We start from the raw sequence: 27,194 nt of genomic DNA, 5'->3' as shown, positions 1-27,194 counted from the left end.
GTAAGTGCACTTTAACAGCCGACTTAACAGTCGATGTAGCAGGCATATAAGTTAACAGCAGCTTAACATATTCAATTGAAAATCGGCTGTCTACGTTCTGTGCCATTCTGTTCGCCTGGTATTTTAGCTGAATTTTGCAATTGCCCCATAACAGCTGACTCAACAGTCGATGTTGCAGGCATGTCAGTTAAATCGCTTATCCACCTGCTGGACATTTCTGTTCGCCTGGTATTTTAGCTGAATTTATTGTAAAATTTCGCAACCCAGCCTAGTTACCGCCAAGAAAGGAAATATAGAAGGCAGATGCTTTGTTTACAGTATGCAAGGAAATTGTTTAATACTTTGTTCATAGCAATAACTAGTATTTTACAATTAATTAAAAACCAAACTTAAACATAAGAGTCCTTATCCTAGGTTGACTAATTCTCGTAGAACTGGTCGATAGGAACGTTCTTGAGCAGCTGATTGGCTAGTTTGCCAAATTCGTTGGCCAACTTCTTCTGGAGCTGCGCCTGCATGGCCTCCAGGACAATTTGTGAGTTGTCGCGCAGGAAGAGATTGGTAGCCTCCACTGAAAGTATAATAGAACATTTTTAGAATAATACGAGCTTTTAAGGATGCATCCACATGCTACTTACGTAGAATACGATTGTTGTTGAAAGCGCGCGAGATGCTCATGGTGACCTTGTCCACGTCCAGGACTATGCTGAGCGAGTCCACGTGCAAGTACTTGCCGCGTGCGGACGTCTTGCCGGTGAGATCGGCGGTGACGCCATTGAATACGGCATGGAAATCGCCACCGCCGGAGGCGGGTATGATCAGCAGGACGCCGGCGCTGGTGTAATTGGCCTCGATCTTCAGCTTTGGCATAAAAATGCGCGCCTTGAAGGGCTCACCGCCATTCTCGCCAAGCTTTAACGATTTCACCTCAAAGTTGCTGGCGCCAAAGGCCTCCATGTTCTTTAGCGTGATCTTATAGCCTTGCGGTCCCTCGGTCAGCTGCAGAGCGAGCGTGTCCATCTTGAAGGGCTCCACCGACGGCAACTGCAATGAAGAGAGAAAGGGCAGTTAGGAAAAATCGATGAATGCGCCACAATTGTTGCAATTGCAAAACCGACAGACAATTTCCGCACTTGAATGGCAGCTGCCGCATGCAACTGGCAACTGGCAACTGGCGAAACGTTGCGCAAGCGCCGCATTTGGCATTTGCCATTTTGTGCTTTATGCAACTGCAACTCGTTTAACAATGCAAATATGTGCATGGGGCATGGGGCATGCCACATGCCACGGGCCGAAGGGTTACACACCTCTATCTCTGGTATGCCGCTGGCCAGATAGGGCTTCAGGTGCTCCAGGGAAGCACTGAAGCAGTCCACGAGCTTGGGATCGTCGCGACGGCATTGTTTAATGTACGCAGCTGTTGAGCAAACAACAAAAAGAAGTAGAAGCAATAAAATATTTGTCACTTAGTTGTTTAAACAAAAATCAATTTCCATTTCAGTTTCCGTTAATATGTTTTCAATTCGTATAAAGTTCAACGACTCTGGACAGAATCGGCCAACTTAAATTCAAGTTCAGGCCTGGCCAAGACCGAGTGCGAGATCTCCGACAAGGCCGTGAAGCCAAGGTCTTTCGAAATGCAACGTTCAAGAACCTGTCTGCCATTATATATTATATGATATTATGTGCTGCACGACCGTCACAGATCATTGCTATATCATTAAATATGGTTTATATTCAGCTGCTGATCATTAGCGGCGCGACTGCAGCTCAGCATAAAATTCAAGTTGAAGGTTGTTCAACGGAAACTTGAATAAAATGCTTGGTTTTATTTGTTTTGTGTTTTAGTTGCGTTCATTAAATATGAATTTAGTTCATAGTTTGCATTTTCAATGCGTCTTTTGTGGATGCGGAAGTTTGTCTTTTAGTTATGTCTGAGCTTTTCTTCACATAGTACCCCTGCCCGAGTTTTTTTTTCTACCTCAAACGGTGTTGTTTCGGGCAATTAACACACACTACCTGTTAACTACACAGAATGTACATAATATTTATGATCGATATGCGCTTCACTTGACACATTTGACTTTCGCATTAAAAATATAGACAAATGTGAAAAGCTGTAAATGCTAATTGCAAATATCGCGAACTCATCTTGGGCACACCCACATTTTTCCAGCTAATTAGCCGACATGTCAAACTTTACTAATGATATGGGCCTTTTTTTTGGACTTTAGAAAGGTGCTAAGCAAGATCACAAGGCACTTAGCTGTTTGCTTCATATAAACTGAGCTTAGTTAACAGACACAATTATATTATAAAATATTACATGAATATTGGAACTTTTAGTATAGATTAAAATTCATTTGCTTTACATGTTGTTATATGTTATAAATTGTTGTATTTTACAAGTCAAAAAAAAGGAAGTATATCAATTGACAAACTTTTCCGCAGTACTCGGAGCTAGACATCAATTGTGAAAGTAAACTATTGGGAACCTATTGGGAAAGTCCACCCAACAATCTTACTTATCTAATTTTATATTAAATATATATAATATATATATAATATAATATATAAATAATAGAGAATAATAAATTGTGCATTGATCAATCAAGTTGAAAGAAAATCAGCGATTAGACATTTATTTCCCTTTAGATCGTTGCACATTCAACACATCAATATGCAATTAGCTAAGCTTGTTGAAGCACGACATTTCGCACACTTGAATTATTAGACTGTATCTCAATTGAGATCGTTTTGAGAACTTACGCGCCTCGGCCTGTGTGAAGGAGATCGACTGCATGAGAGCGGCCACAATGCACATATATTTTAGCATTTTAATTTGTTATAAATACAAAAATCTAAACAATTAACACACGACACACTGCACGCACAACAACAATCACAATAATATTAATAACAAATAAGCAATAATTATGTAATTTATGCAACTCGATTCGCGACAGACGACCAACAACGCGCAGCTGAGAACGACAACTGTGAACGTTGTCAGCGTCGCGGCTTGATTTTAAAGCCCCCTTCCAAGAGGAGGCGATCCGATGCAAAGCCCAGCTCCACACTGGCAGCGACGTCGGCTGCGACGTCGACGCCGACAAAGTGACTGACTGAATGACTAAGTGACTTAGTGACTGTAACTGGTGTTTAGTAAAGGTGTCTAAAGGTCTCTTTTCCGCGTCACTCTTCAGCTGGAGTCTTCGCGTGAGTCTGTGCTGCGGCGTCTACCAAAATTATGATTATTGTCTTATACCCTGTGCCCATTAAGAATGGCACGGTATATTGCTCTCGAGTAGGCACTCGAAAGGTAAATATTTTTGATACGTAGGAGCATTCAAATGCAATTTAAGCTCTACATGAAAACATTTTACATACGACCTAATATATACATATAGACAGCTGGCTACAGGGTATCTAATAGGTCGTGCTCTCTCGCCTAGAGCACTCTTGTTTTCGTTTGTTTTGTATTCCCATTTGCCGAATGGCATAAATAGTAATTAAGCTATCCAATTTTCGTAATATACTGTAAATTTGTGTCTTCAACTCGTTTAGAATAAAATGTTAATTATTTTTCTACATTTTTTTGTTGATATGTGTCAAAGTGCAAATCATTAACTTTGGAGATTCTCCGTTGCAATTAACGGTCTACATATGTATATATAATAGTTTGTTGAATCTGTTCAGTCACGGCTCAACAAACCCCCCGCAATTGACAACTGTCCAGCAGAAAAAACCTTCCCTAAAAGCAAATGACCTCAGCAGAAGTAACCACAAGAGCACCCTGACCAAAAACAAATTGAATATCTATAATTTGTAATCTCTTAACAGCTTTCAACTACTTCTATTTCTGTGCCAAAGTCATGTGTGGAAAACATTAAAAAGAAGTAAGATAAAAGCTCAGCTTCAATAACATACTTAAGCACAATATAATTATATAATTTTATAAATTGCCGTAACAAATTATTCTCTAAGGTTTTTTCCAGCTGCCAATAGTAACCAGTTTTGTTCTGTATGTAACCATAAATATCTGCCTTAGTTGAGCGTTACATTTAGATTCTGGTATTCAGATATGTTTTTAATAAATAGATTCCTCATATATTGTATTTGGTAAACAATTTAAACGTTCAGCTCAGGGGGAGGCGCACAAGCTTACTTTGCACTGTCTGATCTTTGACTGTCGCCGATCTTAAACTGTTTACAATGGCCGTGACAAGTGCGGAGGAAAGCAAAAGTGGGCAAGTGCCCATCCAAACACAAAACTAAAGTCGATTCGAGCACATAATAAATGCGAGTTCGTGTACGAGTGCCCGCATACCAAAAACTATACGACAATAGTGAGAAATACTTTAAGAGGAGCCCCTAGAGCAAATAGCTGAATAGCTGAAATGGTACAGGAAAACATTTTTTAAGCCTTTGTCTAAAGTACTCGCATTGTTATTTAAATAATTATACGGCTTTGTTCTAAGTGCCAATGGCTATGGCATATTAAAAGAAAACATTTATCAACACTTCCAGAACAATGTCTCTAAGAAATTACCAAAAGTATTTACTTAATTATTACAAAAATATAATGGGTAAACAGGCGAGTCACTACGTGAGGCCTTAAGTGCAAATAAATAAAGAACTGGCGACAGATTATACAATTTTTTGTTCTCTCTTTATAATTCTAGCTAGAGCTTAAAGGAAACGGGTTCCACAAAACTGGATTTTAATGGATTGCATCTAACTATTAGAAATTAAATATTTAGCTCTGGCTTTATTAGCACCTGCCAGTTTCACTATCGGTGACAACTAGTTTCTAAATACTACTGAACTTTAAAAAAAAATTTGATTACCATATAAGCAGACAGTTCTAATAAACAAGAAAGTCAAGGAAGTTTAAAATTCTAGGTCACTTGAGACGCATTTTGGCACAAATTGTTCTTGATTCTACATTAGTATTAATACCAATATATATTCTGGCACTTTTCTCCTGGCAATAAGAACTCAAGGATATCGGCTGGCCACAGGAAAACTCTCAACAACATAAGATAAACCAACCACAATGAGCACAACGACCAATAAAAATGACCTTGACCATAACCAGCAAAACCTGTAATTGCCATTCGAACTCGGTCCAATATATGCGACGCGACTGTAGCTGCTGCATTGTCGTTTGCGCTCAAAAGTATGCCACACTTTTCGCAACCGGACAAAAGATTTTTGTTGTATTTTATGCACATGTTGTTATAAGCTTTATACATCATGTTTGTTTTGTATTTTGCACAATTTAAATACAAAAGGAAAAACAATTTAATAAAATGTCAAAAATTTCGGTTATTAAAATTCACAATGCATTTTTGCATTGAATGGACATAAAGTTCTTACAAGTTCTTTTTTTCTTTTTGCAAATTGGAATTCTAAAGATGGGGGCGTGTCAATAGAATTCGTCAGAAAGAAGTGTGATTGCCATACACAAACTAATGTATACCCTTGTTGGGAGTATTTAAGCTTTGTCAGCAAATGTGTAACGCATAACAGAAGACATCTCAAAACGAATTAATATAGCAAGTTTGTCTGCTTATTTGTCTGTTTTTCGGCAAACTCGTCTCTCAGCTTTAAGGTAATCAATCGTCCGTCTGCCGTAGGAATCATTAGTTTGACAAGGGTATATAATCTTTGGCGTGCGAAGATAGCCATTCCTTTTTTACTATAATTGTTCATATGCAAATCTTAAGAGCGTGAGCTAAATGGCAAATGGCAGCACTTGACCTTTCTAAAAGGCTAGTTTGAGGCACAAAAGGGCAAAAATTACCGGATATTCATGAGGCATAAGAAAAGTTAACAACTAGGAGGGGATATATCGGACCATGCTGAATGCGAGGCACGCAGGATTTAGCAGAGCTAATCCCTGCTCAAATCAAGCGCATGATTCATGCCACAACTCATTACGCTGTTTCTTTTTTTAAGGCCAGCGACCGAAGAGCTCACGGCATGAACTTAACCTTCAAGTAGCGGTACAGGCCAGCTCCCATGCCCAGGCCCAGCCCAGATACAGATACGCCTGCCTAGGCGGACGCAGTTGCATGTGGCGGCAGCGTCTGGTGGGTGTGGCCCCATTTTGTGGCCTTTGTTCAGCCCGTTGCACTGCCTTTGGCGCTGCTTTCGACGTGCGGGTTCATTTCTTTTGGTTGGGTTTCGTTTTCGGTTAAATGGCTTGGTCCAATGCAGCGTTGGCTCATTCCTCGCTCAAGTCGCGTGAAAGTTGGACGCCACTCAGCGCAAAGAAAGCAACCAGCCGACAGCAACAGACGACAACAACAAGCAGCTACCTTTATAAGAAAGCAATTCCTACAGCCGAGCAAGAACAAACAAAACAAAAACAAAATCAAACGCAACGAACTGGTCCGTTTTGACCCACATACTGCAAGCTGAGAGCCCAGCGATAGAATTTCAGTATTTCGAGCGTCGAGTGAAATTTGTAAATATATATATTTCTATACGCAGAATGTTTCATAGTGATTTTTCGGCTAAACCTTAAATTCTGCTAAAACGCTTTCGCTCTTACTCATAAGAAAAACAAGTTGCCAGAAATTAGCACGTGCTAATCAATTATGAAACCAAACTAAAAGTGAAACAACGCTGATAACTATCTATTTTAACTTGTACTTTCATGCAGACTTACAAAAAACCAACAATCACAACAACCAACAATTATGTGCCACAAATTTGGAATAATATTGCTGCTGTCCACAGTGGGCGCCATTTGGGCTCAGCAACAGCGTAAGTAATGCCAAAAAATACCTTAGAAAACTGCCAGAAATTTCGTGCTGTTTGCGTCTAACGCTTTCTATCGGATTACGTTGACGCTTTCCAGTCCTTAAAGGGCGGGGCCTCCATGGCGATCACGTCGCTTTTAAATTGTCTTAAGTAGAGCTCGATTCGGTTTTAATTACCCGGCCAAAACGTGGCCACCACTTCGAAAGTTGATAGATCTAAAGTTACGCTTCCAGGAATTGCAATTTATCATGTCAAAAGCAAGCTCTAAGACAAGAAAGAACGGCACACCGAAATATAAATACCCTTGTATAATTATGACTTACATATAAAAGACAGCTATTTGAATACACATTGGTGAGAGGCTAAAAACTAGTAAATGGAAGCTTTGCAAAAAGCGTTTATACCTAAACTTTACTACCTATCAACCGTTTCTGATCAGCCACATGATACTCGACAGCGGAGAAAAGTTTCCATAGTTAACACAAATCAAGAATATTTTGTACTCTATGGGGTCGGAGATATCTCATCCAATACGTTCCACAGGGCATTAAAAAATGCCACCAATTATGTTAGTTTAAAAAGGGTTTATGATCTCAGTTCTCAGATAATAATTTGGCATGGTTGATATAATAAACTCTTTTGACAGCACTTTGCCGCAAGTGCTTAACAATCAAGTGCTATAAACCAGGCTATTTTTAGAAAGCCATAGAAATGTTATTCTTGAAATGAAATTGCAATAAGACGTGCCTTACAGCTTTATTATATAATGAGAGCAGAAGAAGCTTTAAAATACTTCAACTTAGCTATAAAACAAGCCAGAGTGATTTAGTCGAGAGTGACCAACTGGCAGATACCCTGCTTCAAATGACTTAAATATGACATACGAATGATTGTAGATACCAAATTTTGACACAAATGGGAAGATTTTCAAATAATGACTGGTTCTCGATCTGATTGTACTATACGAGATCCTAAATAAAAAATGTAAGGTCAATAATTATCACTTTTTGCGAAAAAAAGGCAACTAACGATTAACATTTTCTGTAGAAGAACCTGAATTCAAAATCTCTAGCTCGTATGAGATATATATGTATATATGGAGTCGTAATTGCCGGCAGCTGCATGTTACATACATTTCCTCCGCTACAATAAAACAATTTCAAAGGGCATCGATTATAAAAACGGACAAACGTTGTTCAAGTCCTAAGAAGCTAGCCAGATACTCCATCCAACTAAATGCAAATAGAAACGCTTGATGATGATGTTCGTAAGCAAACATGGTTAACATATGAAGTTAGGTAATAGTATTAGATAATAAACTAGCATTGAGCAGACTAATTTAAATACTGGGGAGCTCTGATGCTGATGCTCCAAGTGGAGGCAATCGCAGTAGCAGTTGAGTTCATGCCCCCAACATGCCAGATGGCAGCTCAGCCCTCAACGTTAATGAAACCGCCAATAAAGCTGTCACTGCAGTTTTGTTCACAGGCCCAGAGCCGGGCAATAACAAGTTGATTGCTGAACATGCTCACGCCTGTAGCTGGGATTGATCTTATCCGCCCGTGTGGATCTGCACTATACGAACTTGAACATTGCTCACAAACATTGCGAGCCGTGTTGCAATTAATTTCGTTGCACTCGGATGCGCAATGCTTGAACTTAAGCTTAGAACTTTAAATAATACAAATGAAAAGAAAACAGAAAACGTATTAACAAAAGATAATCAGCAAAAGTGGCTAACCTAACAGATTTGCGTGCAAAGAAAGACAATACAAAAGCATTGAACTGGGAAATGATGCACAGTTGGCGTTGGTCACACTGTCAAATGCAATAATTATAGATCTCTCTCTCTCTCTCTCTCTCTCTTTTTATCTTTCAGCTTACTATCTGCAGCAATGCCCTCGCGATGAGGCAGCTATTAACGAGTGTCTACGTGATAGCGGCAACAAATTGGTGCATTATCTACAAAAGGGCATACCCGAATTGGATATTTACGAGGTAAACCTAAGCTGGCTTTATTTGGTGCTAATTATTTTTCCAACTTCCTCTCACTATCTCTCTCTCTCCCTCGCTACAGATTGAGCCCGTGGTTATTGATGAGATCGGCATTGTGCTGGGCAGCGGCCCGGATGGCTATCGCGCCCTCTTCCGTAATATTCAGGCCTTTGGCGTTAGCAATATAACTGTTACTAATGTGCGGTACGTATATTCAATATATTCCCACATTTGTATAGCCTAGATATGCCCCCAAAGAAGTTAAAATTCATGCTTAAAGCTGAAAAATCGCTTTCCCGACCCAGAAGCTGAATTGCACAAAAAACTTCAATTTCATCCCAAAATGGAAATAATGTAAACAAATTCAGCTTTCCAACTCAAACGGTTTGGACTGTACGTACATGCTCAATCAGGCAGTGAGTCAGTCAGTCACAGTTTGATGTATTTAAGTAGTTAAGTCAAGAGTAGGGTCACACTCAACGGCGCACTTATTTGTACTGTGATCGAGGGCATTTCGTATTTTTAGCATTGCTTTGACCCTTAATACCCCGGTGCTTGTTTGTTTCAGTCTAATACACTACTTCGCACTGGGTATAACCACTTTGTTGGGCATCTTACACAGCTTAGTTGCAATTAATTCACTGTTTAACTAAGTTATATATTAGTTTTAATTGTTCATTTATAACGCTCAAGTCTGTTTGGCTTTACACTCATTTAAGGTACTCCAAGTTCCGTAAGGGCATTTCCTAGTTGCATAGCCATACATTTAAATTTGTTTTCCGTCTATTTCAGCCACAAAATAATCGTCTAGCATATGTATGTCCATATACATATATTTGCTAAACGCCCAATCAAGCATTCCATCAATGGATAAACGCATTAAGTTTTTTATAAATGCAATTTTTTATGGCTTAAAAAGCCGTTTGCTGGCATTGCGAGTAAACTGACTCTCTTTGGTCTGTATCTATAAAAAACAAACTGTTAAGCATTGCAGTTATTATTATAAACCTGCACCAAGCTCTTAAATGCTGTTCTCTTTAATAAGTGAATAATCGATTTGCGTTAAACATTTGCATTTTCTGGAAATTTTCATCGGAACGTAATTGCCCCCAATGAGTTAGGCATTTCAGGCTTACACTTACCACTAATTGGAAATATTTATAGCTCATAAATTAAAGTTGTGGTAATTTTTACTGCAGCGTGCGTGGGTGGGCAATTAGCAGAAACGTTGCTTAGGCAATCACTGCTTAATATTAATAGAATATTCAATTGTTTAACGCTAAGAAAAATATTAGTTGGAATGATTAAATAACGCCAATCACAAGCAGGAGATTAGTAAGAATCAGCTTTAAAAAGTACCTATCACATGCGAATACTTGGAATTGAAGTCATTTTGTCAGCTCTGGACAAATGCATGTCATATATTCTGTTTGGCAGTCATTATCTAAGTGTGAACCAGCCTCCGCTCAAAGCTTTTGCAACACTATGTCCTTGACCTAGCCGCGAGCAATACTCAAGTCAACAAATCAACTTGGCTCGAAATGCACACGACAATTTTCCGTTAACGACAAACGACACACATCAATAAGCCAAGTGCCAGTTATGAACAAGAAAGAGCAGCGAAATTCAGTTTGCCGAACACTGAATACGCTCGCGCATAAACATATACAATACAAGAGGATAATTTGCCAAATCTTTTTTTATTGTAAATTTACTCTCTCCTTTTTCTTCGACATTTGAAAATAAAATTTAATAAATAAATATTTGAACTGGCGATCTCTCGCATGTTGGTTCGACGCAGAAATAACTAAACTTTCGTCATGCAAACTTCGACTTGAATAAATAAATATTTGAACCGTGGATCTCTCGCATGCTAGTTCGAAGCTGATTGAACTTAACTTTTGTCATGACAGCTTTTAACACAGTTTTAACCCACTTGCAAATTGTATTATCTGTACACCAAAAGCAAGCTTCAACTGCCTACAGCTCCAAATTTTAAAGTTTGGTTTGGATAAATCTTGAGATATAAATATACATATACACGCATACATTGATTGAAATCCCTCTGAGTCGTTGCACATCTTTCGACAAATTTGGTATACCCGTTACAAGCATTTAACAAGACTGTACGACGTCTTTAGAACCATTTACATAGCAAAGCATCTAAAGAGCCAAACGAGTGCCAAAGCTGACGATAGCCAAGAAAATGTGGGTCAAAGCGATTCTCTATGTCAAGCATTTGTGTGTAGCTTCTTGCCGGCCAACCAAGCGGCCAGCAGCCGGTTTCAATTAGAATTCAATTTCGAATTCGGTTTTTGGCTTGACATGGGGGGTTTCAGTTTGGCAGCCGCCGGGCTGTGCTCTACACTCAGAAAAAAACATGAATTTAATGCTCAAATTTAGTATAAATATCTTTAACTGAGCATGAAATGTTTTAGTTAAAGGTCTCAAAGACGTGAATCAGTTAAAAATGCAGATTTAGAATGAAATCTACAACTTGTTGCACTTCCATTGAGAAACTGTTAAACTCGTTTTACTTAAAGCAAAAGTATTTTTGGCTAAAAGTGCTAAGTGCAAAAAATCAAAATTTAAGTAAGTTGTTTCAGTAAAAAACATAAATATAGAATTCAAACCAAGATATTTGGAGTTTCCCTCACACAAGTTAATTTAAAAAGTATTTTTTATCAGGTATTTTTTCTCTTATTTTATAAAAAGAACTCTTTCCTAGAATTGAGAACTGGCTTTTTCTCTGAGTGTACAGGTTATTTGTGTAGTTTGCACCAGTTTTGTCGTCTCGAGTCTGTCAAGTGTCGCATGTGAACCCGAAACGAAGGTCGAGGTGGAGTAAGTTGCCACACGAGTGCGACATTGAATTAAAATAAAAATTAGAAAAATTAAATAAAAAATAAATAATGCAAATACATTAGCACATCCAGCAATGAACTTGCAGTTTTATGCCTAGCCTGAACACATATATCATCATTGTGTCATTATCACTGCCATTGTCATCCGTCACTTGCAGCTCCGACTTGGACTCGCTGCAGTTCCAGCTAACGTGCGAGATACCCCGCATACGCGTCAAGGCCCAATACCGATCCACAGGTGTTTTGATCTTGGTAAAGGCCTCCGGTGCCGGCGATTATTGGGGCGAGTACGGTGAGTAGAGTCTAATAAACTATAACGTAAACTAATCGTGTGCTGGCCAAACCCCCACCCCCTCGTCTTATAGAGGGCGTTAAGGCCAAGATCTACTTTAAGGCTATGGCCAATGAGGGCGCCGATGGACGCACATATCTGACCACGGACTCGGTCAAAATGGACTTCAATGTCAAGGATATACAGATGGGCGTTGACAACATAGCCAACGGCAACTCGGTTATACGTGAGTACACATTTTTCCAAAACGGTCCCAAAAGTTATAGAGCTAAAGCAGATTTTCCCACTGCAGAGGCCGCTCTCAATCTGTTCATCAACTCGAACTCCCAGGAGCTGCTCAAGGAAATGAAACCCGCGCTGCGGACCAAACTGACCCTCGTCATACGAAACTTCATGGACCGCCTGTTCGCCAAGATACCGCTGGACGAGTGGATTAACTTGAACTAGTTAAGTCTCTTCGATTTAGATGTCCGACGTATACTATTTAGTAAGCACTAATTTATTGCAACACAACACAAATTCACCAAAAACAAAAGAAGAAAAACAACACACAAAATCTCTAATAAAATAATTATACGAAACATATTTAAGAAATGCAGTGTGTCTTATTTAACCTGGGAATTCTATGCACTTGCTGCTTATTTAATATCCGCCATAAAACAAAATAGCTCGGCTTATGCTTATATTATATTTATATGGCTAATTCGGTATTAGGTAAGTGCAATTGCGGGTTAACCGTTGACTTACCATTATCATTAGATCGCACAGTAATATGGGAGGGTCGACATGCTAATTGAAGGTCTCGACAATATGAATGAATGAATGAAAAACTATGGAGAAATTTTAAACAACCTGAAAATAAAGCAACAAAATGATGTGCGGCATTATGACAATTGTTAATGGCAAAAAATGAAACTAAAGAATCTTTTAGGCTCTCGCAAGCTGTAGTAAGCAAACGATTTATTTGCAGCAGGTTGGGTATATTAAATAGGTAGCATGCAGGGATCGTATGAAATGAAATGAAAATATTAATTTGCTCATTTTTGGATAATCTATGCATACGCACATGATTTAAATTATATTTTTATTGAAATTTGCCTTTTTGAATTTAAAATCTTTTCAATATTTTTTTAAATAGGTATGATCACTTTCTTGGAATATGTTTAATTTAACCAACGTATTTGATTCAAAAGTCATTATTTCCTATTGAAATGTATTCGTTAGCGAATAAAATCCAAACTCAGCCCACAATCATTAATTTTAAAAGTATTTAAATGAAATGATAAGAAAAATCATTTAACAAAAAATCGATATTACATTCTATACAGCTGCACCATGCTTAACATGTCCGTTCTTTTAAAATAAAATGTTTTTTTTTTTAATTTGAAATTTTTTTTCAAAATAAATAATTTTAAACAATGTTTTTTTGCTACTGTACTTTATTCGAATGTCATAATTCCCAAAACTCAGCCCAAAATCATTAATTTAAAAAATTTTTAAATGCTTAAAAAAAAATAATGATTATTGCTTGAGGCTTTTAATAAAACTAAAAATTAATCATAAAAAAAACTGTAATTTTTAAAATAACACTTACTACGATTATTTTCCCAAGAGCCCTAACTGTGGTATGTAGATAAACGAAGACGGCAAGACTACAAACTAAATGTGGTGCCAATTAAAGAAAGTAAAATAATGCTACATTTATAAAAATTCGTATTCTTTTCAAGAAACTAAATTCGTATGAGCCATAAGAAAACTTACTATTATTTAGATGCGATTGTCGTGGAAGAGTGTTAGCGTTTCTTTCTTAATCCCAGCGTAATCGATTTTAGCGGCTCGTGTTTGAATTACCCAGATCGAAGGTCTGAACAGATTTCCTTTAACGTTTACACTAGTATAAGCTAATTATAATAACTCGTCCACTTGCGTGTGGGCGAACAATTTTTTTGTTCTGTTTTTTAGCCATAACAGTCTCAACTCCGCGGGACGCCCATCAGTTGTCGCAGTGAACCATGTCAGCCGTCTGGTCAGAGCCTCGCCTTCCAGAAAAGCTTCAGTGAAATTATATAAAATTCAGTTGACAGGCGATGCAAATTTAAAAACGAAAACCCAGCAGGTTGTCAACACGAGTTGATCGGCCCCCTGTTGAAAGATCTTCTAATTGCGCAACTGCACGCTCGGCCCAAAGTGCGTTCTAGAAAGCCTAAAACAAAAACAATATTAATGAAAACAATCTATTAAATGGCATACTAGGTTATCACTTACCAAAAGGGGGGCTATTCGCGGTATTAACTGAAAAGTCATATTGCAGTTTATTTTTATTTTTTATTTCTCCTTTTAGACGGGGTATTGCCAGTTAGCAGAAACAAACACAGAGACACATTTGTGTGAATGCGATCATTAAGATTATTATTATGATTAACCCGCAGCCGCTTAACATCTCGTTCTCACTATTAACCCCCAGCGTTTGTCTGGCAACGTCTCTCCCTTGGCCCCGGGCATTCTTAACGTGTTTTGGGGTTCTACGTTTGCCCAGTTCTGAGCTCGCCAGCGACGCTCATGTAAATCGAAGCGTCAATTTTCGCTATAAAACGCGAACGACTCAACAATTTTGCATTCAGTACGATCTGTAGACGGGTTACTATAACTACAAACACAAACCACTCTAGTCGAGCTGATAAAACGGTCTTCACGAAAACAAATTTACAAAAAACGTTAGTAAAAAGTGCTTAAAATATAAATTTTACAACCTAACTTACAATTAAACAAACTTATTTACACTCCTGAAAAGATCTGGAGAAAAAACAAAAACTTAAAAATCTATAAAAAAAAATCATATTTAGTGCGTTTGCTGAGAAACACATGTGTTAAAAACGAAGAACTATAATTACTTGAATACATTTCCGATTTTTGTTCGATATCGTGAACAAATTACAATAATCCACAAGTTGAATAAAAAGGTTTAGCCAGCAGTTAGGTTTTCAGGCTTAATTTATTTAACTTTCATGTGTCTAGGGTTTCCATAATAATGTATTCTGTGGAATGGTCGCAGTTGGCCTGGGTTAGGCCTGGGTTGGTTGCAGGTGGTTACCTACTAGAGGCTGTGAGGACTGCCGCCACAGTCCGACTCTGATGATAGGTAGCCGCTAATGTCCTCATTTAAAAGGTTGTCCCTGGCTTCCATTTCATCATCGCTGGGCGGATCGACAGCCGCTGCAAATGCTTCCAGGTTCGAAAGCGCTTCGCAGGGTGTTCTGTAGTACTTCATATGGATCTTGTTGAAGCCATAGCTCAATTGGCCATCGCACCTGGTTAGGTATAGAATTGATTCGTGACTGATTTGAAATATCACCTCCATAGCAGCCTCCCTAAATCTAACCGCTTTGATGACCTTCCAGTCAGTTGTCGGTAGTTCTGGGTTGAATGTGGTCATCAGCTCCAGAATGTCCCTAGACTCTGACGGTGTCTCGGGTAGCCAAGCAGTGGCCCAAGGGCGCGACGGTATGTCCTGCACATCAATCACCTCCAACTGAGCGCCTGGGTATACTTCGCCAATCTTGGTAATGGCCTCCTTATAAAGCAGGGCAGATCTATCATTGTCGCAGGCAATTAGTTTGGTGGTTCCTTGAAACCAGCCAATATCCGTACACGATGGTGGCAGACCTGGGTTATTCCGCAATACTTCCAGTGCAACGGAAGCCATCGAGGCCTGAATCCAACCCCATTGGTTTCGAGGGATCTTACCATCTGGCTGGCTGTTGTCGATGACGCCGATTATTTTGCGTCCTCTTGCAACTTTTGCAAATTGTCTCAAGGGGGTTTCATGCGACCGGACGCGATTCGATGCGGAAGCATCAACTTGCTGTTGGGTGCCTATCTGATCATCTGCATCCAATTGATCTAATCTTCTGGGTGGCTCTTCTATTGCGTGGGGTCGGTTCGGCGCAGTATTTTTAACTTCCACAATCAAAGTTTCCACCAGGGGCTCAACATCTCCTGGCTCATCACGTTGGTTCGTAAAGCCACATTCAAAGTTTGGAAGCACAGCTCTTGCCCACGCGATATCCTCTTGAATTTTCAGATAATCTTCCCTCGACGAAGCCTGATCCTCTGTAATCGGTGCAATTGCATTACGCTTTAATATGCGCTTGGCCTTGGATTCATCAAATTTGGTAGCTTTTGATGGGTCGGGCCTTGAAAAATTAGCTGGTCTTCGGCTTACAATCGGGCTGCCGTCAGGTTGGCCAGGCATTGTTGGTGCTTGCCTGATGCCCGATGATTTGCTAGAGCCAGCTGAGCGGTTGCTCATGCTCCAATGAGCTCCTCTTCCCTTGGCGAAACTGGTAGTTTCTCTCGGTCGTTTATTGGGAGGACCGTACTCCCGTTTTTGGGTTTGTTTAGTTGATTTCATCTTGTTTTGTTCCCACGAGTGGCGGAGATTAGAATCAGTCGACTCGGGCAGAGATCCGCAGTACCCGAGCAAGGCTACATAGAACAGGCGTTCGCCACTTGCCTGAGCTCTCCGTTCGAAACTGGGCTTGTTTTGTTGAACCTGGGCCCCCAGCCAGGCTGACTCTCGGCACGGGTCGACTGACACCTTAGTCCAGCCCAGGAGTGAGTGTGTGTGTGTGTGTGTGTGAGTGTGAAGCTATGCTTTTGAAGGCGGCAACACAAGCGCCTTGTCAATGCCATGGTTACTGCCACGCATCCGCTGGCTGTCCGGGACTGCTTATTTGCGGTTGGTCGCGCTTATTCACAGCTAACCTCCGGTAGGAGGCCGTTCGCTATCCGCAACCTGCGACCCGTCTGGCGGCCCCAGCTAGGCCTCTGTCGAGCCCAACTCACTAGCTCTTCATACCAGACACTCTATACTTAATTTTTATGGACAATAATCAACAATGTCAGTCTATTATAAGACGCTAGAAAGAAATCTAAACAAGAGCAGACTTTCGTATGCAAATTGCGAAGCTAAAATACCTACTACTTATTGGCTGGCAAAGCTGTAATCATAACGTCTATAATCAGCAGCGACTGGTGAATGATTATATGAATTGCATTGTTGGGCGGCTGCACTTAAGTGCTGGCTAGTGGCTAGTGAATGCGTCTTGAGCCAATAAAATTGTCATCTATTAGTTAACCAACTTTGTTGCTGTGACGTCAATAAACTTAGGAGTAATGAGCATGAATTTACAAAACCTATAATGATCGGACATTAGCAGAGCCTTTAGTTGAAGTCGAAGTTGTTAAGCTTACTTGGTATTTTACCCCCAAGCTCATTATCTCTATGCAACTCACTCTTTGCAGGTGATTCAAATCAAGCCCAAGCTTAAAATGGAATCAAGATTAATAGCAGCCACTCTTCTGCTCTGCTGCTTTGGCTATGCCTGTGCAGGAAACATGCGTGAGTAAACTAATCAGGCTGTATAAACTTCACATACTTACCAGATTTTACATTCTATCTCTTCTCTATTTAGCTGACTATATCAAGATCTGTCATCGCAACGATCCCGAGCTGTCCAAGTGCGTGAAGCAGAGTGTGCACAATTTGCGTCCATACTTGGGTAAGGGCATCAAGGAGATCAATGTGCCCGCTTTGGAGCCACTCTACATTGGTGATCTGAACATACTCGAGGGCGGCAGCAGCGGTATTACAGTCAAGGCCAAAAAATTGAACATCTTTGGTGCGTCAAACTTTGAGATAACCAAAATGCGCGCCTCCACACAGAACAGACGCTTTGATTTCGAGCTGCTTTTACCGCTGCTGCAGGGCGATGGCCAATATGATATTAATGGCAATATATTAGCATTGCCCATCAAGGGTAACGGGCCCTTTGTCGGTAACTTTACAAATTTTGTGGCTTATGTGCGCATCACATACGACGTTAGGAATGTCAACGACATTGACTACTTTGAGGTGAAGGAATTTGCATTGAAGATACGCACTGGCAAAGGGCGTCTGCGTCTGGAGAATCTCTTCAATGGCGACAAGGTGTTGGGCGATGTTATCAATCAGACGATCAATGAGAATTTTGAGCTCTTCACGAATGAGGTGATAGCGCCCATAGCTCGCGCACTGGAGGTTAAGTTCCTGGCGATTGCCACTAAAATCCTGGAGAATTTTACCTACAATGAACTGTTTCCAGTTTAATTAAATTATATACTTAATTTTCTATATGCTATTGCTTGTGATACAGTTAATTTCTCTATATTAGTTCTAATATAATTCATAAATAAACTTTAATGGAACAGAAAACGATTTCTTCTCAATTTGACACAATTTGACAACAAAATATATATACACTGCCATTGTCAGGCTGAACTACTTACCTTTATCGCACAGTAATATTTTGCAGTTAAAATTGATTTTTTCACGCAAAATTTAAATTTGTTCATTACTTTTTGAGCGTTTTCGTCTTTTGCCGCAACATTTTTGCCTGCATTTCGTTTTGTTTTCATCTTCAGGGAAATGTTAAAAGGAAATAATAGCAGTATGCATAACATTAGTATTGACGGGACTGTTATTAACAGCAAGTATTTACCAGATAAAAAATCATCGAAATTAAATTTAATGGACATTTGTTGAATATATATAATATAAACGTTTCAATTAACAACACCTACATACAGTTAATTCGCCAAATTGTTTTTAAGATAAAATTTCATATATTGAAGGGAAAACGGACTGCTTGAAAAAAGTTGACTGGTATGTGTGGAGTCACTGTAAACTGGAGGAGTGCGGCTGCTAAGTGGACAGTCTATTGTGTTATCGTAACGCGATAGCGTCAAGCTGGCAGCCCATTAAGATATCGAGTATCGAGCATTATAACGTTGGGTATGTGCGAAGTATCGATACATTTTCTTACGCTGCTCAGTGCCCTCAATTAAAAATAAAATTACAAAATTTCACTGTTTCTGTTTATAAAAAATCGCATTGCGTAAACGTTATAGTTTACATTTAACACAAGTGGTAGTAACGTTGTAGAACATGTCAACACCCGCACGCAGACGTCTTATGAGAGATTTTAAAAGGTAAGAAAAGTACACACACTTCGACAATTGTCGTGGTATGAAATGGAGAAACGGGACGACATATATATGTACACACACATACGTTTGCCTATGTATGTATATATACCCGTGGAAAAGTTTGCGCAGCCAAAATACAAATCGTATATGTGTGTATGTGACCTGCGTACCAGTTGTGTCTGTGTGTGTATGTTTGTACGTTGCCTTTTTTTCGCTGCTTTTTATTTTGTGATACTACTACAGCAACAACAAAAAGAGTGCTGCTTATGCTGCCTGCGTCTTTGACACTTGACTTTGAAGCATAGCACAAAACGAAATCACATGTATGTAAACCAAATCTGCGCAAAAAAAAAGCAAAAAACAATCGCAAAGCGTAATGTACAAAAATTCTTTTCCCGTTTGTGCAATTGCGTCGCAGACAAAACATCAAATAGCAGCTGCAAGAACAATAAAAACACCAAAAATTGCCAACCAGAGCAGAAAGAACGAGAGCAGCAATAATCAAATTGTTGCTCTTCTACGGCCCGCTTGCCTGAAAACAAAAGTCATCATCCTGATTTCCTCTACTGCTCTGCCATATTTCGTCACTCGCAACCTTGTTGACTCATACTCTGCAGCAGAGCAGCGCAGGCGGGCAGAGCAGCGCAGCGTCTTATTGGAATTTCATTCAGCGTTGTGTTTGTTCTTGTTGTTGTTATGTTGTGTCATTCAATTTCGTTGGTTGGTTAAATTTTTGCAAATTTTACCTGCCAATTTTTAAAGTGATTGCATAAAGAACTTAACGGTAGGAGTAAAGAGGTTTTTAGGGTTTTTCCTCCTTAGAGTAAATGTCAAGGCTACGTCAAGGCAGCAGGAATTAAGACCCAACATGGTAGAGATGCGCGCGTGAGGGATTTTTTTTTCGCTAGCTGATACTAGCACTCACGACTAATTTGAATTTTTGAATTATATATACATTGTATATTAAAATGCGTTGAAAAACAATGATCTAATAATTATGTTAATATTTAAAATAAGATAGTTAAAGCAATATTTAACAGTTTTAAAAAAATTGCTTAGGGGTCTTTAATTAATTAATAATAACGTGTTTCCTCTTCATATACAAACCTTTATTCGTGAAAAAATATATGCATCACGCGTCCATCTCTACTGCCCAGAACCACCCACCGCATTATAGATTTATTTATCATTCTTCATTGGTTATCGCTTTAGCTAGTTTCTTTGTTTATTCTTTTCTCATTTTTTTTATATTATATTTTGCATTTGTTGTTGTTTAATCGATGATTTCATTTTGGAGCTCTGTCATATGTATTGATTTAGCCGATTGAAGGGCGCGGTTGGTCGCTGCTGCTTTTGCTGCTGCTAGTGCTTTCTCTTCTTCTACAGCGTGTGGCTGTTGCACTTACATATTTACAACATGTGTGTCTGTGTATGCTTGACCTATATTGTGTCTAGTGTCTGCTGCGATGCCCCTGGGAACCAGTGCATAGCGTGTGGGGACTCGAAACTTGCCAATTGGCTGTTGATCTGGTTTAAGAAATGCAATTTACTTGGTAATTTCTACAATTTGCGCAATGCTCTTTTGTCTGCTCTTCTAAATACATAAATAGCAACTTTAAGTTTCCAGCATAATATATATTTTGTTGTTTTTTTTTTTTATATTTATTACGCATGGCGCTCATTGAACTCGGCAACGGTAATTGTAAACAGTCGCCGCAGCCAAGAGGAAATATCTTAAAAACATGACAAGACACTTCTTGCATGAGTAGCTACGCAGATACTCAATATATATATATATATATATATATATATATATATATATATATATATATATATATATATATATATATATATATTGTTTTGTTGCCTGTTTTGTTTTGCTTTGATTTACACAAGGATTTGGGATATCGAACATCAAATACCCTAGCACAGACAAAAAAAATAATCAAGTTTAAAGCATAAAGCACTACGTATCTGTTGAATTTGGTTAAGATTACAATTCTGGAGTAGGCAGGAGAATGCATTAACTATACGAGAGTGTTCACATAAAAATTGGTGTCTCTAGCGCAGAGAAATGCTCACAATATGGGATTTGATGAGCAATATGTCGAAAATCGTCTCTCACCTATTTCGCCCATTTTTCATATGTGACAACAGAAAGGGTTTTGAAGGAGGCTATGTGCTAGGGTCCTGATTCGGACGACATTGACATATATGTATATGCCGGTAGAAAAAGACGCCGATCTTAACCAAGTTTCATTCAAATGTAATAAAGTTTTTGAACAGAAGTACATTTATTAAGAAAGAAGAGAGAAAATATCAGACAAATTAACGGAATCGACATAGGAATATTTTATATTTATCCCATGGAAAATACCGCTAACTTGTTTAATTTTATACGCTTGCAGACTTCAGGAGGACCCACCAACGGGTGTTTCGGGTGCGCCAACAGATAATAATATTATGATATGGAATGCTGTGATTTTTGGTCCACACGATACACCGTTCGAGGATGGTACCTTTAAGTTAACCATAGAATTTACGGAAGAATATCCAAATAAACCGCCAACAGTTCGATTTGTATCGAAAGTATTTCATCCAAATGTTTATGCAGATGGTGGCATATGCTTGGATATATTGCAGAATCGCTGGAGTCCCACATATGATGTGTCAGCTATATTAACATCCATACAGGTGGGTAATCATGCCCTCAATTTCTACGCTTACGGATTTTACTAATTCACATCTGATTTTCTAGTCACTGTTGAGCGATCCCAATCCCAATTCACCGGCCAACTCTACCGCCGCCCAGCTTTACAAAGAGAATCGTCGCGAGTATGAGAAGCGTGTGAAAGCCTGCGTGGAGCAAAGTTTCATCGATTAGCCATGCGCCCACTTCAACACCAACAACAAAAACAACAACTGCAACAACAGAAGCAGCAGCAGCAGCAGCGACTTGCAGCTACAAACTTCAACAACAACAACAACAACAACAAAAACAGCATGCAATAATATAAACAAGTTTAAATTAAATAATATCAGATATATTTATAATAGTTATAACGCTATAAAATTGTAACAGCGCCTAAAGCCAACACACACACAACCACACACGCACACACTCGACAGACAGACAGACAGACTGACAGACATACGCATACCCACACTCATACACACGTAAACACACATTTATATATATATATATAGACCCGCAAAACAGGGCAGTTTATATTTTCGGCAAAATGTTTTAATTGTAGACAGACACACACACACGACAACAAACATCAACATTAACAAGAACAACAACAGCAACAACCCACTGAAGCAGCAACAAAAAAAATTAATTAAGCCGCAACAACTTCAGATATTTAAATATCTCCTCAGCCTCTCATAAGCTAACAATAATAATAGTAATAATAACATCAACAATTTAATGTTATAATTCAAATAGCAGCAGAAAACGTTATTAAGAATAATAATAAAAAAAAAATTATATAAAACAAACACAAACTATTTAAACAATTGCCTAAATTACTTAATTTCTTAGTTAAAAAGTCGCCAGTAAAACCTATGCTATCAACAAATTAACTCAACAAAAAAAGAATAACAGAATTTTTAGAACATAATCCTTTTGATGTATGTATATGATAAGATATTGAGGAGATAAAAGAAAACCGAACAATAGAATCAGAAATGCGTATTTCAATTAAACTTGCCTTGATTTAAGTGAGAAACAAAGATGATATAACTAATAGCAATATAATCAGCTAATTTAATTCGCAAGCTGCCTAGTGGAACATTGCATTAAAGAACTATTCGCCAGTGTGCGTTATGCAAATCTTAATATGTAATATGATGATTATTCGCACAAGCTACCTAAATTGGTTAATAAGTTATTGGCATGAAAAAGAAACAAAAAAAAAAAGTTGTGAAATTTACCGAGTACTAAACGAAAATTACAATTAAAATTGAATGTTAGTTGTTAGCATGCAAATTAAATAAACAAAAAAAAATTTAAGATCGGGTATATAGATGATATGCTAAAATGTGACAACGCCATCAATGTAGTTTCTTCGAACTATATGTTCTTATGCGTAAAAAACTGCGGCCTCTGTCCAGTGACCAAAACAAATTACAAAACTAACCTATGTGTAAATCCACGTGTTGTTAATCTATTTCGATTAAGTTTGTATACTTCGAATCGGGCTCATTTCGATGGGTGTCCATTTAAGTTACAACAACCCTCACACACAACTTCAAAAATACACAAACACACACCCCCCAATATGCAAAGTAATTAGATTCTAAAACACCTCATAACTGCCATTTGCCACGCTAATTCGTAACACTTTGATATACTTGCTAGCGTCTGGGCCAGGGTGAATTATCCATTATTTAGTTCTAGTTTTAAGCGTATACTTACAATCGATAGTTTGATTTCAAATTGCTGTTCCTTTTGCTAAGACCCTCCACTTTGGCACTTTGTGTGTTGGACGATGACGATATATCGTATTATGATAATGATGATGATGAAAACGATGAAGATGATGCTCTGAGCATCATATAACTCTATATGGATAATCCCTAATAGCAGCATGTTGATTTTTCCCTTTTTTGTACAATTTAAAACATATTTAAAATGTAATCGAAAATTATTGAAATTCTTTTAGAGCTCTATTAAAGAGAAACCACAAGAGAAATGAAAAATTACATGCAGCAAAATGAAGCAAATGATAACAATTTACCTTATAGATTTCAAATATCAATAAATGAGAAATATTACAAAAGAATGAATGGAAATTTTCTTTAACAAGGGAAATCTACGAAGATGCATAACATATGATTGTAGTAAGATTGCCGAATGACTATAAGAAAAAGGCTCACCTTTCAGACTCTATAAGTTATATACTCTGGATTTGATCCAGAGCTGACGTAATTTTAATCAAGGCTGCAACCCAAATTGAATGGTTTCAATAACATTAGGATGATAAATTACCAGCCAAAACCTGTTCTTGGATATTGGAACCCTGGTTAACGAACCGAGCCTTAAAGCAGAAAGCTGGTTAGATGCAAAAACCTCCTGCACCTGCAGCCAAGATAATTAACTTATTATTATATAACTATATTATTAAATGTAAGCCAGTCTCCTTGTCTTCCACATTTTCTTTCAATTCTTTCGATTAACTATATTCTTGACAAAAACATGAAATAAAACCGCATTTTATTTATGTGTATTTTTTGTTTGTTCAAATTTGTATTAATTTGTTAATGTCTATTAAATTTAATGACTTAAGCTTAATTTTTATTAAATATATCAAGATAATTGCATGTTGTATACTCTTTTTTGACAATTTTTTGTGTAAGGTACAATAAAAAAGAGGGCGACGCAGGGTCGTAAGGCCACATTTTATTACATTAACAAACATTTATTTATATATATTTATTGAATTTGTTATAAAACTATAAAAATTGCAATTTCAATTTGTTGTTAATAATTTGCATAATTTGACACACAAGCTGTTTATAAAAATACTTGAATATATAATATTAAACCGCACAAAAATACAACGTTTTTATATTTTTAGAGTATAAAATAGGGACCAGCACATAGAACAAAATGCATTTAAAAGTAAAATAAGAGACGTTATTTACATGGAAATTGTGAACTTAGCAGCTAAAAAATTTGTTACGTAAATATACGCGGTGTATAAAGTGTAGAGTCAATTATAGAGTAGAGTTGCGTAAAGAGTATATATAAAAAAGGGAATTGCTTTGTGGTGTATACGTCGTTTATAAAAAAAAATATATATATATATACATATATATATGTGTGTGTATAGAGAATACTAGAGTGGGCATTTCTATGTGGGTTCAGCTCGACAGCAACTAGGCTGTTCCATGGAATTGCACATGAATTATGAATTATATATTCTTAAGAAAGGGTATTTTATAGTCGGTTATAAGTGAGCTAATTGGGTGCATGACTGTGCACGTTCTTGAAGTCCTGCGTTTGGGTGGTGCTGCGCAGCACTTCCAACCACCTGGAAAGAATGAAAAAAAGAGAAAAATTAAATGCATTAAAGAAACTGCCTTTGGCTCAGACTCGCAAACCCTCACCTGTTGTAGGTGTGCGCGCTTTCCGCTCTAAAGAAGTAGACGTGATTCTTGAAGGATAACTTAAACACAAACTCCTTTTGCACTGCATCCTGATGGCCGGGCGGACCCACCGTATAGCCCAGCAACGGGAGGCTGGCCAGCGCGAACTCATCCTGATAGCTTTTATAGAAATACAAGCAGAACGAGGTGAAGACCACCCAGAGCTTTTGCCAGCCGGAGCTGTTCTTGAATTTACGCAGCAGATAGCCGGACAGCTGATGCTCTGCCGCAATGAGATGATCGCCGAGACCAACGGTGGCGCCACGATGCCAGCAGACGTGTAGTGCGGTATTGCTGCGGGACGGTTGCGTCTTGTTCTGCTGCTGCAGCTGCAGCTGCTGCGGCGTCAATGGACCGTTGCCGCCGCCGGTGCTGCTGTTCAGGCTGTTTGTGCCGTTGCTCAGACCGAGCATGTCCAGACCCTCCTCCGAGGAGCCTGAGAGAGATAAACAAATAGATTACTTAAAGTTGAACCTATGCCGGGAATGGCAGGGGCAGGGTATTAATGGGGATCTTGCTTGCTTACGAGGCTTTGCAGCGTTCTTTTCTTGCCAGTCATAATGAGTGTAAAGCAAGTGAAAATAGATAGACAAATAGAATGAAAAGGTAAAGAATGTAAAAAATAACTAGGAATAAATATATTTATAGTGTCGAAGATGCCTTCTTGACAAGGGTATTCTCTTTTTAAACCCTTTACTAGCAGGCATTCATTTTCAGGAATATCCTAATAATCGAGTGACAAATAGAGTCATATTCTGAGACAAGAGCATAAGTTAAACCATTTGAGATACTCACTGCAATTCTTGAGCGTGGTCAGCTGTAGCTGCATGTTTGGTGGCCTGTTCTTGATATCGGCCGCCGCCTTGGACAGCTCAGCCAGCCAGAGGGTCTTCTCGGCTGTAGTGCCAGCACTCACCGTAATCGCGCACTGGCCTCCAAATATGGAAAATGTATTGTGCTCGGCATTTTCGGTGAGCAGCGAACGGACCGGCACGTGGCCAAGTATGCGGAAACTTTGATCGAGTGGCGATTTGGAGCCATACAGCAAAATGTCAGAGAAGAGGAAGAACATGCGCTGCTGCAGGCCACGCTTCGAATGCTTCAGCAGGCAGCCCTGTCGGATGAGCCGGCGATGGGGCTGCACCAGCTGCTCAAAGCTTATATCGCGCTGCAGCTCGCACAGCTCCACAAAATTGGCGGAGTCCGGCAGCTGGGCGCGTATCTGTTTGGTGCTCCGAATGAGCAGATGATAGACCGCCTGGCAGTCGGCATAATCGGTATGTTCGTCGGCATAATAGTCACAGAGTCGTTCCAGCAGCAGCTGATAGTGTAGCAGGCGATTCAGCGGCTTCAGCAGCAGCTCACCAATGGGCAGATAGCAGATCTTCTGCTGCTCAAACTCCTTGTATAGCTGCCGGAAGCGCTGGTCCGACTCGTACATGTCGTTCATGCAGTGCAGGATGTCCAGATGCGTCTGCACATACTCGTCGTAAATGGGCAATGCACCCATGTGCTTCATCATGACGTCGCCGATGCGATGGGTCTCATGATTGCCACGCCCCTCCCACAGGACCATGCGATGCTCGATGTCGCGCAGAAAGAGATTGTGATGCTGGGCGAGCGAGTCGAGCAGCTCGAACAGCGGCTGCAGTTGCTCCACATCCTCCAGGCTGAGCACCTGTCGCAACGAGCTGTTCAGCACATCCAGATCCTTTTTGTAAGTGCGTTCCGTCATGAGCAGCTCCTTGGCCAGGAAATAGCTTGGTTCGGTGGGCCATTTACGTTTCTTGACCTCAGCCTCGATATCATGGCTATGGGAACTGTTGGGCAGGCCATTGCCATTGGCATTGCCATTGTGTCCATTGTGCGCGAGAGCCACGCCTGTGGCCAGCTCCTGACGCTTGGCATGTTGTATCTCAGCCTGGATGATGTCATAGGTTCCCGCTTCGGAGCGTGACAGCGATGAGGATTTGTCCGAGCCCAGCGTGAGATCGTAACGATTTGGAGGCGTGGCTATCTCACCGCGTCTATCCAGCGACATGTTGCCATTGATGCCATGGTAGACATCTGGAAAGCCCAAAGTAAGA

General features: G+C 39.2%; 6 protein-coding genes across 6 annotated transcripts in view; 3 read left to right on the top strand and 3 right to left on the bottom strand.

Moving 5' to 3' along the window:
- Nucleotides 1-307: 307 nt before the first annotated feature.
- On the bottom strand, nucleotides 308-2,989 carry Jhbp1 (Juvenile hormone binding protein 1). The gene is made up of 4 exons (XM_002056612.4): nucleotides 2,770-2,989; nucleotides 1,308-1,417; nucleotides 639-1,044; nucleotides 308-571 (listed from the first exon to the last, which is right to left on the bottom strand). The coding sequence occupies exons 1-4, from the start codon at nucleotides 2,834-2,836 to the stop codon at nucleotides 420-422; spliced, it is 735 nt and encodes a 244-aa protein (XP_002056648.1). The 5' UTR covers nucleotides 2,837-2,989; the 3' UTR covers nucleotides 308-419.
- Nucleotides 2,990-6,234: 3,245 nt separating this feature from the next.
- Nucleotides 6,235-12,519, top strand: Jhbp2 (Juvenile hormone binding protein 2). The gene is made up of 7 exons (XM_002056611.4): nucleotides 6,235-6,475; nucleotides 6,674-6,777; nucleotides 8,654-8,772; nucleotides 8,852-8,973; nucleotides 11,792-11,925; nucleotides 11,999-12,151; nucleotides 12,218-12,519. The coding sequence occupies exons 2-7, from the start codon at nucleotides 6,711-6,713 to the stop codon at nucleotides 12,370-12,372; spliced, it is 750 nt and encodes a 249-aa protein (XP_002056647.1). The 5' UTR covers nucleotides 6,235-6,475; nucleotides 6,674-6,710; the 3' UTR covers nucleotides 12,373-12,519.
- Nucleotides 12,520-14,527: 2,008 nt separating this feature from the next.
- Jhbp3 (Juvenile hormone binding protein 3) lies at nucleotides 14,528-18,178 on the top strand. Its single transcript, XM_002056609.4, has 3 exons — nucleotides 14,528-14,639; nucleotides 17,230-17,326; nucleotides 17,400-18,178. The coding sequence occupies exons 2-3, from the start codon at nucleotides 17,257-17,259 to the stop codon at nucleotides 18,071-18,073; spliced, it is 744 nt and encodes a 247-aa protein (XP_002056645.1). The 5' UTR covers nucleotides 14,528-14,639; nucleotides 17,230-17,256; the 3' UTR covers nucleotides 18,074-18,178.
- Nucleotides 14,899-17,299, bottom strand: LOC116650280 (uncharacterized). The gene is made up of 2 exons (XM_032433578.2): nucleotides 17,179-17,299; nucleotides 14,899-17,121 (listed from the first exon to the last, which is right to left on the bottom strand). Exon 2 carries the CDS (start codon nucleotides 16,334-16,336, stop codon nucleotides 15,020-15,022), a length of 1,317 nt encoding a protein of 438 aa, XP_032289469.1. The 5' UTR covers nucleotides 16,337-17,121; nucleotides 17,179-17,299; the 3' UTR covers nucleotides 14,899-15,019.
- Nucleotides 18,179-18,750: 572 nt separating the features above from the next.
- On the top strand, nucleotides 18,751-22,967 carry Ubc6 (ubiquitin conjugating enzyme 6). The gene is made up of 3 exons (XM_002056608.4): nucleotides 18,751-18,954; nucleotides 21,360-21,645; nucleotides 21,710-22,967. The coding sequence occupies exons 1-3, from the start codon at nucleotides 18,911-18,913 to the stop codon at nucleotides 21,833-21,835; spliced, it is 456 nt and encodes a 151-aa protein (XP_002056644.1). The 5' UTR covers nucleotides 18,751-18,910; the 3' UTR covers nucleotides 21,836-22,967.
- Nucleotides 22,968-24,471: 1,504 nt separating this feature from the next.
- Nucleotides 24,472-27,194, bottom strand: part of Cdep (Chondrocyte-derived ezrin-like domain containing protein) — a 41,014-nt gene continuing 38,291 nt past the window's right edge. The window contains exons 11-13 of the mRNA XM_070207175.1: nucleotides 25,903-27,174; nucleotides 25,069-25,543; nucleotides 24,472-24,992 (exon numbers count right to left, since the gene is read on the bottom strand). Coding sequence (XP_070063276.1) covers nucleotides 24,920-24,992; nucleotides 25,069-25,543; nucleotides 25,903-27,174 — 1,820 coding nt within the window. The 3' untranslated portion in view covers nucleotides 24,472-24,919. The remainder of the gene's footprint in view (nucleotides 24,993-25,068; nucleotides 25,544-25,902; nucleotides 27,175-27,194) is intronic.

Source organism: Drosophila virilis, chromosome 2, assembly GCF_030788295.1.
Source record: "Drosophila virilis strain 15010-1051.87 chromosome 2, Dvir_AGI_RSII-ME, whole genome shotgun sequence".
NCBI classification, from domain to species: domain Eukaryota; kingdom Metazoa; phylum Arthropoda; class Insecta; order Diptera; family Drosophilidae; genus Drosophila; species Drosophila virilis.
The sequence above is the reverse complement of the archived record's forward strand: the minus strand, read 5'-3'. Positions and strand labels throughout refer to the sequence as shown.

What these genes read in the sequence shown, in the direction of transcription:
- Jhbp1 (XM_002056612.4), bottom strand. Translation starts at nt 2,836, where the DNA reads ATGCTAAAATATATGTGCATTGTGGCCGCTCTCATGCAGTCGATCTCC. An exon ending in CTTCACACAGGCCGAGGCGC is followed by an intron (nt 1,418 to 2,769) that starts GTAAGTTCTCAA and finishes TTTGCTCAACAG; the next exon opens with CTGCGTACATTAAACAATGC. An exon ending in CAACAACAATCGTATTCTAC is followed by an intron (nt 572 to 638) that starts GTAAGTAGCATG and finishes TTATACTTTCAG; the next exon opens with TGGAGGCTACCAATCTCTTC.
- Jhbp2 (XM_002056611.4), top strand. Translation starts at nt 6,711, where the DNA reads ATGTGCCACAAATTTGGAATAATATTGCTGCTGTCCACAGTGGGCGCC. An exon ending in CATTTGGGCTCAGCAACAGC is followed by an intron (nt 6,778 to 8,653) that starts GTAAGTAATGCC and finishes TTTATCTTTCAG; the next exon opens with CTTACTATCTGCAGCAATGC. An exon ending in CGATTATTGGGGCGAGTACG is followed by an intron (nt 11,926 to 11,998) that starts GTGAGTAGAGTC and finishes CTCGTCTTATAG; the next exon opens with AGGGCGTTAAGGCCAAGATC.
- LOC116650280 (XM_032433578.2), bottom strand. Translation starts at nt 16,336, where the DNA reads ATGAAATCAACTAAACAAACCCAAAAACGGGAGTACGGTCCTCCCAAT.
- Jhbp3 (XM_002056609.4), top strand. Translation starts at nt 17,257, where the DNA reads ATGGAATCAAGATTAATAGCAGCCACTCTTCTGCTCTGCTGCTTTGGC. An exon ending in TGCCTGTGCAGGAAACATGC is followed by an intron (nt 17,327 to 17,399) that starts GTGAGTAAACTA and finishes TTCTCTATTTAG; the next exon opens with CTGACTATATCAAGATCTGT.
- Ubc6 (XM_002056608.4), top strand. Translation starts at nt 18,911, where the DNA reads ATGTCAACACCCGCACGCAGACGTCTTATGAGAGATTTTAAAAG. An exon ending in CTTATGAGAGATTTTAAAAG is followed by an intron (nt 18,955 to 21,359) that starts GTAAGAAAAGTA and finishes ATACGCTTGCAG; the next exon opens with ACTTCAGGAGGACCCACCAA. An exon ending in CTATATTAACATCCATACAG is followed by an intron (nt 21,646 to 21,709) that starts GTGGGTAATCAT and finishes CTGATTTTCTAG; the next exon opens with TCACTGTTGAGCGATCCCAA.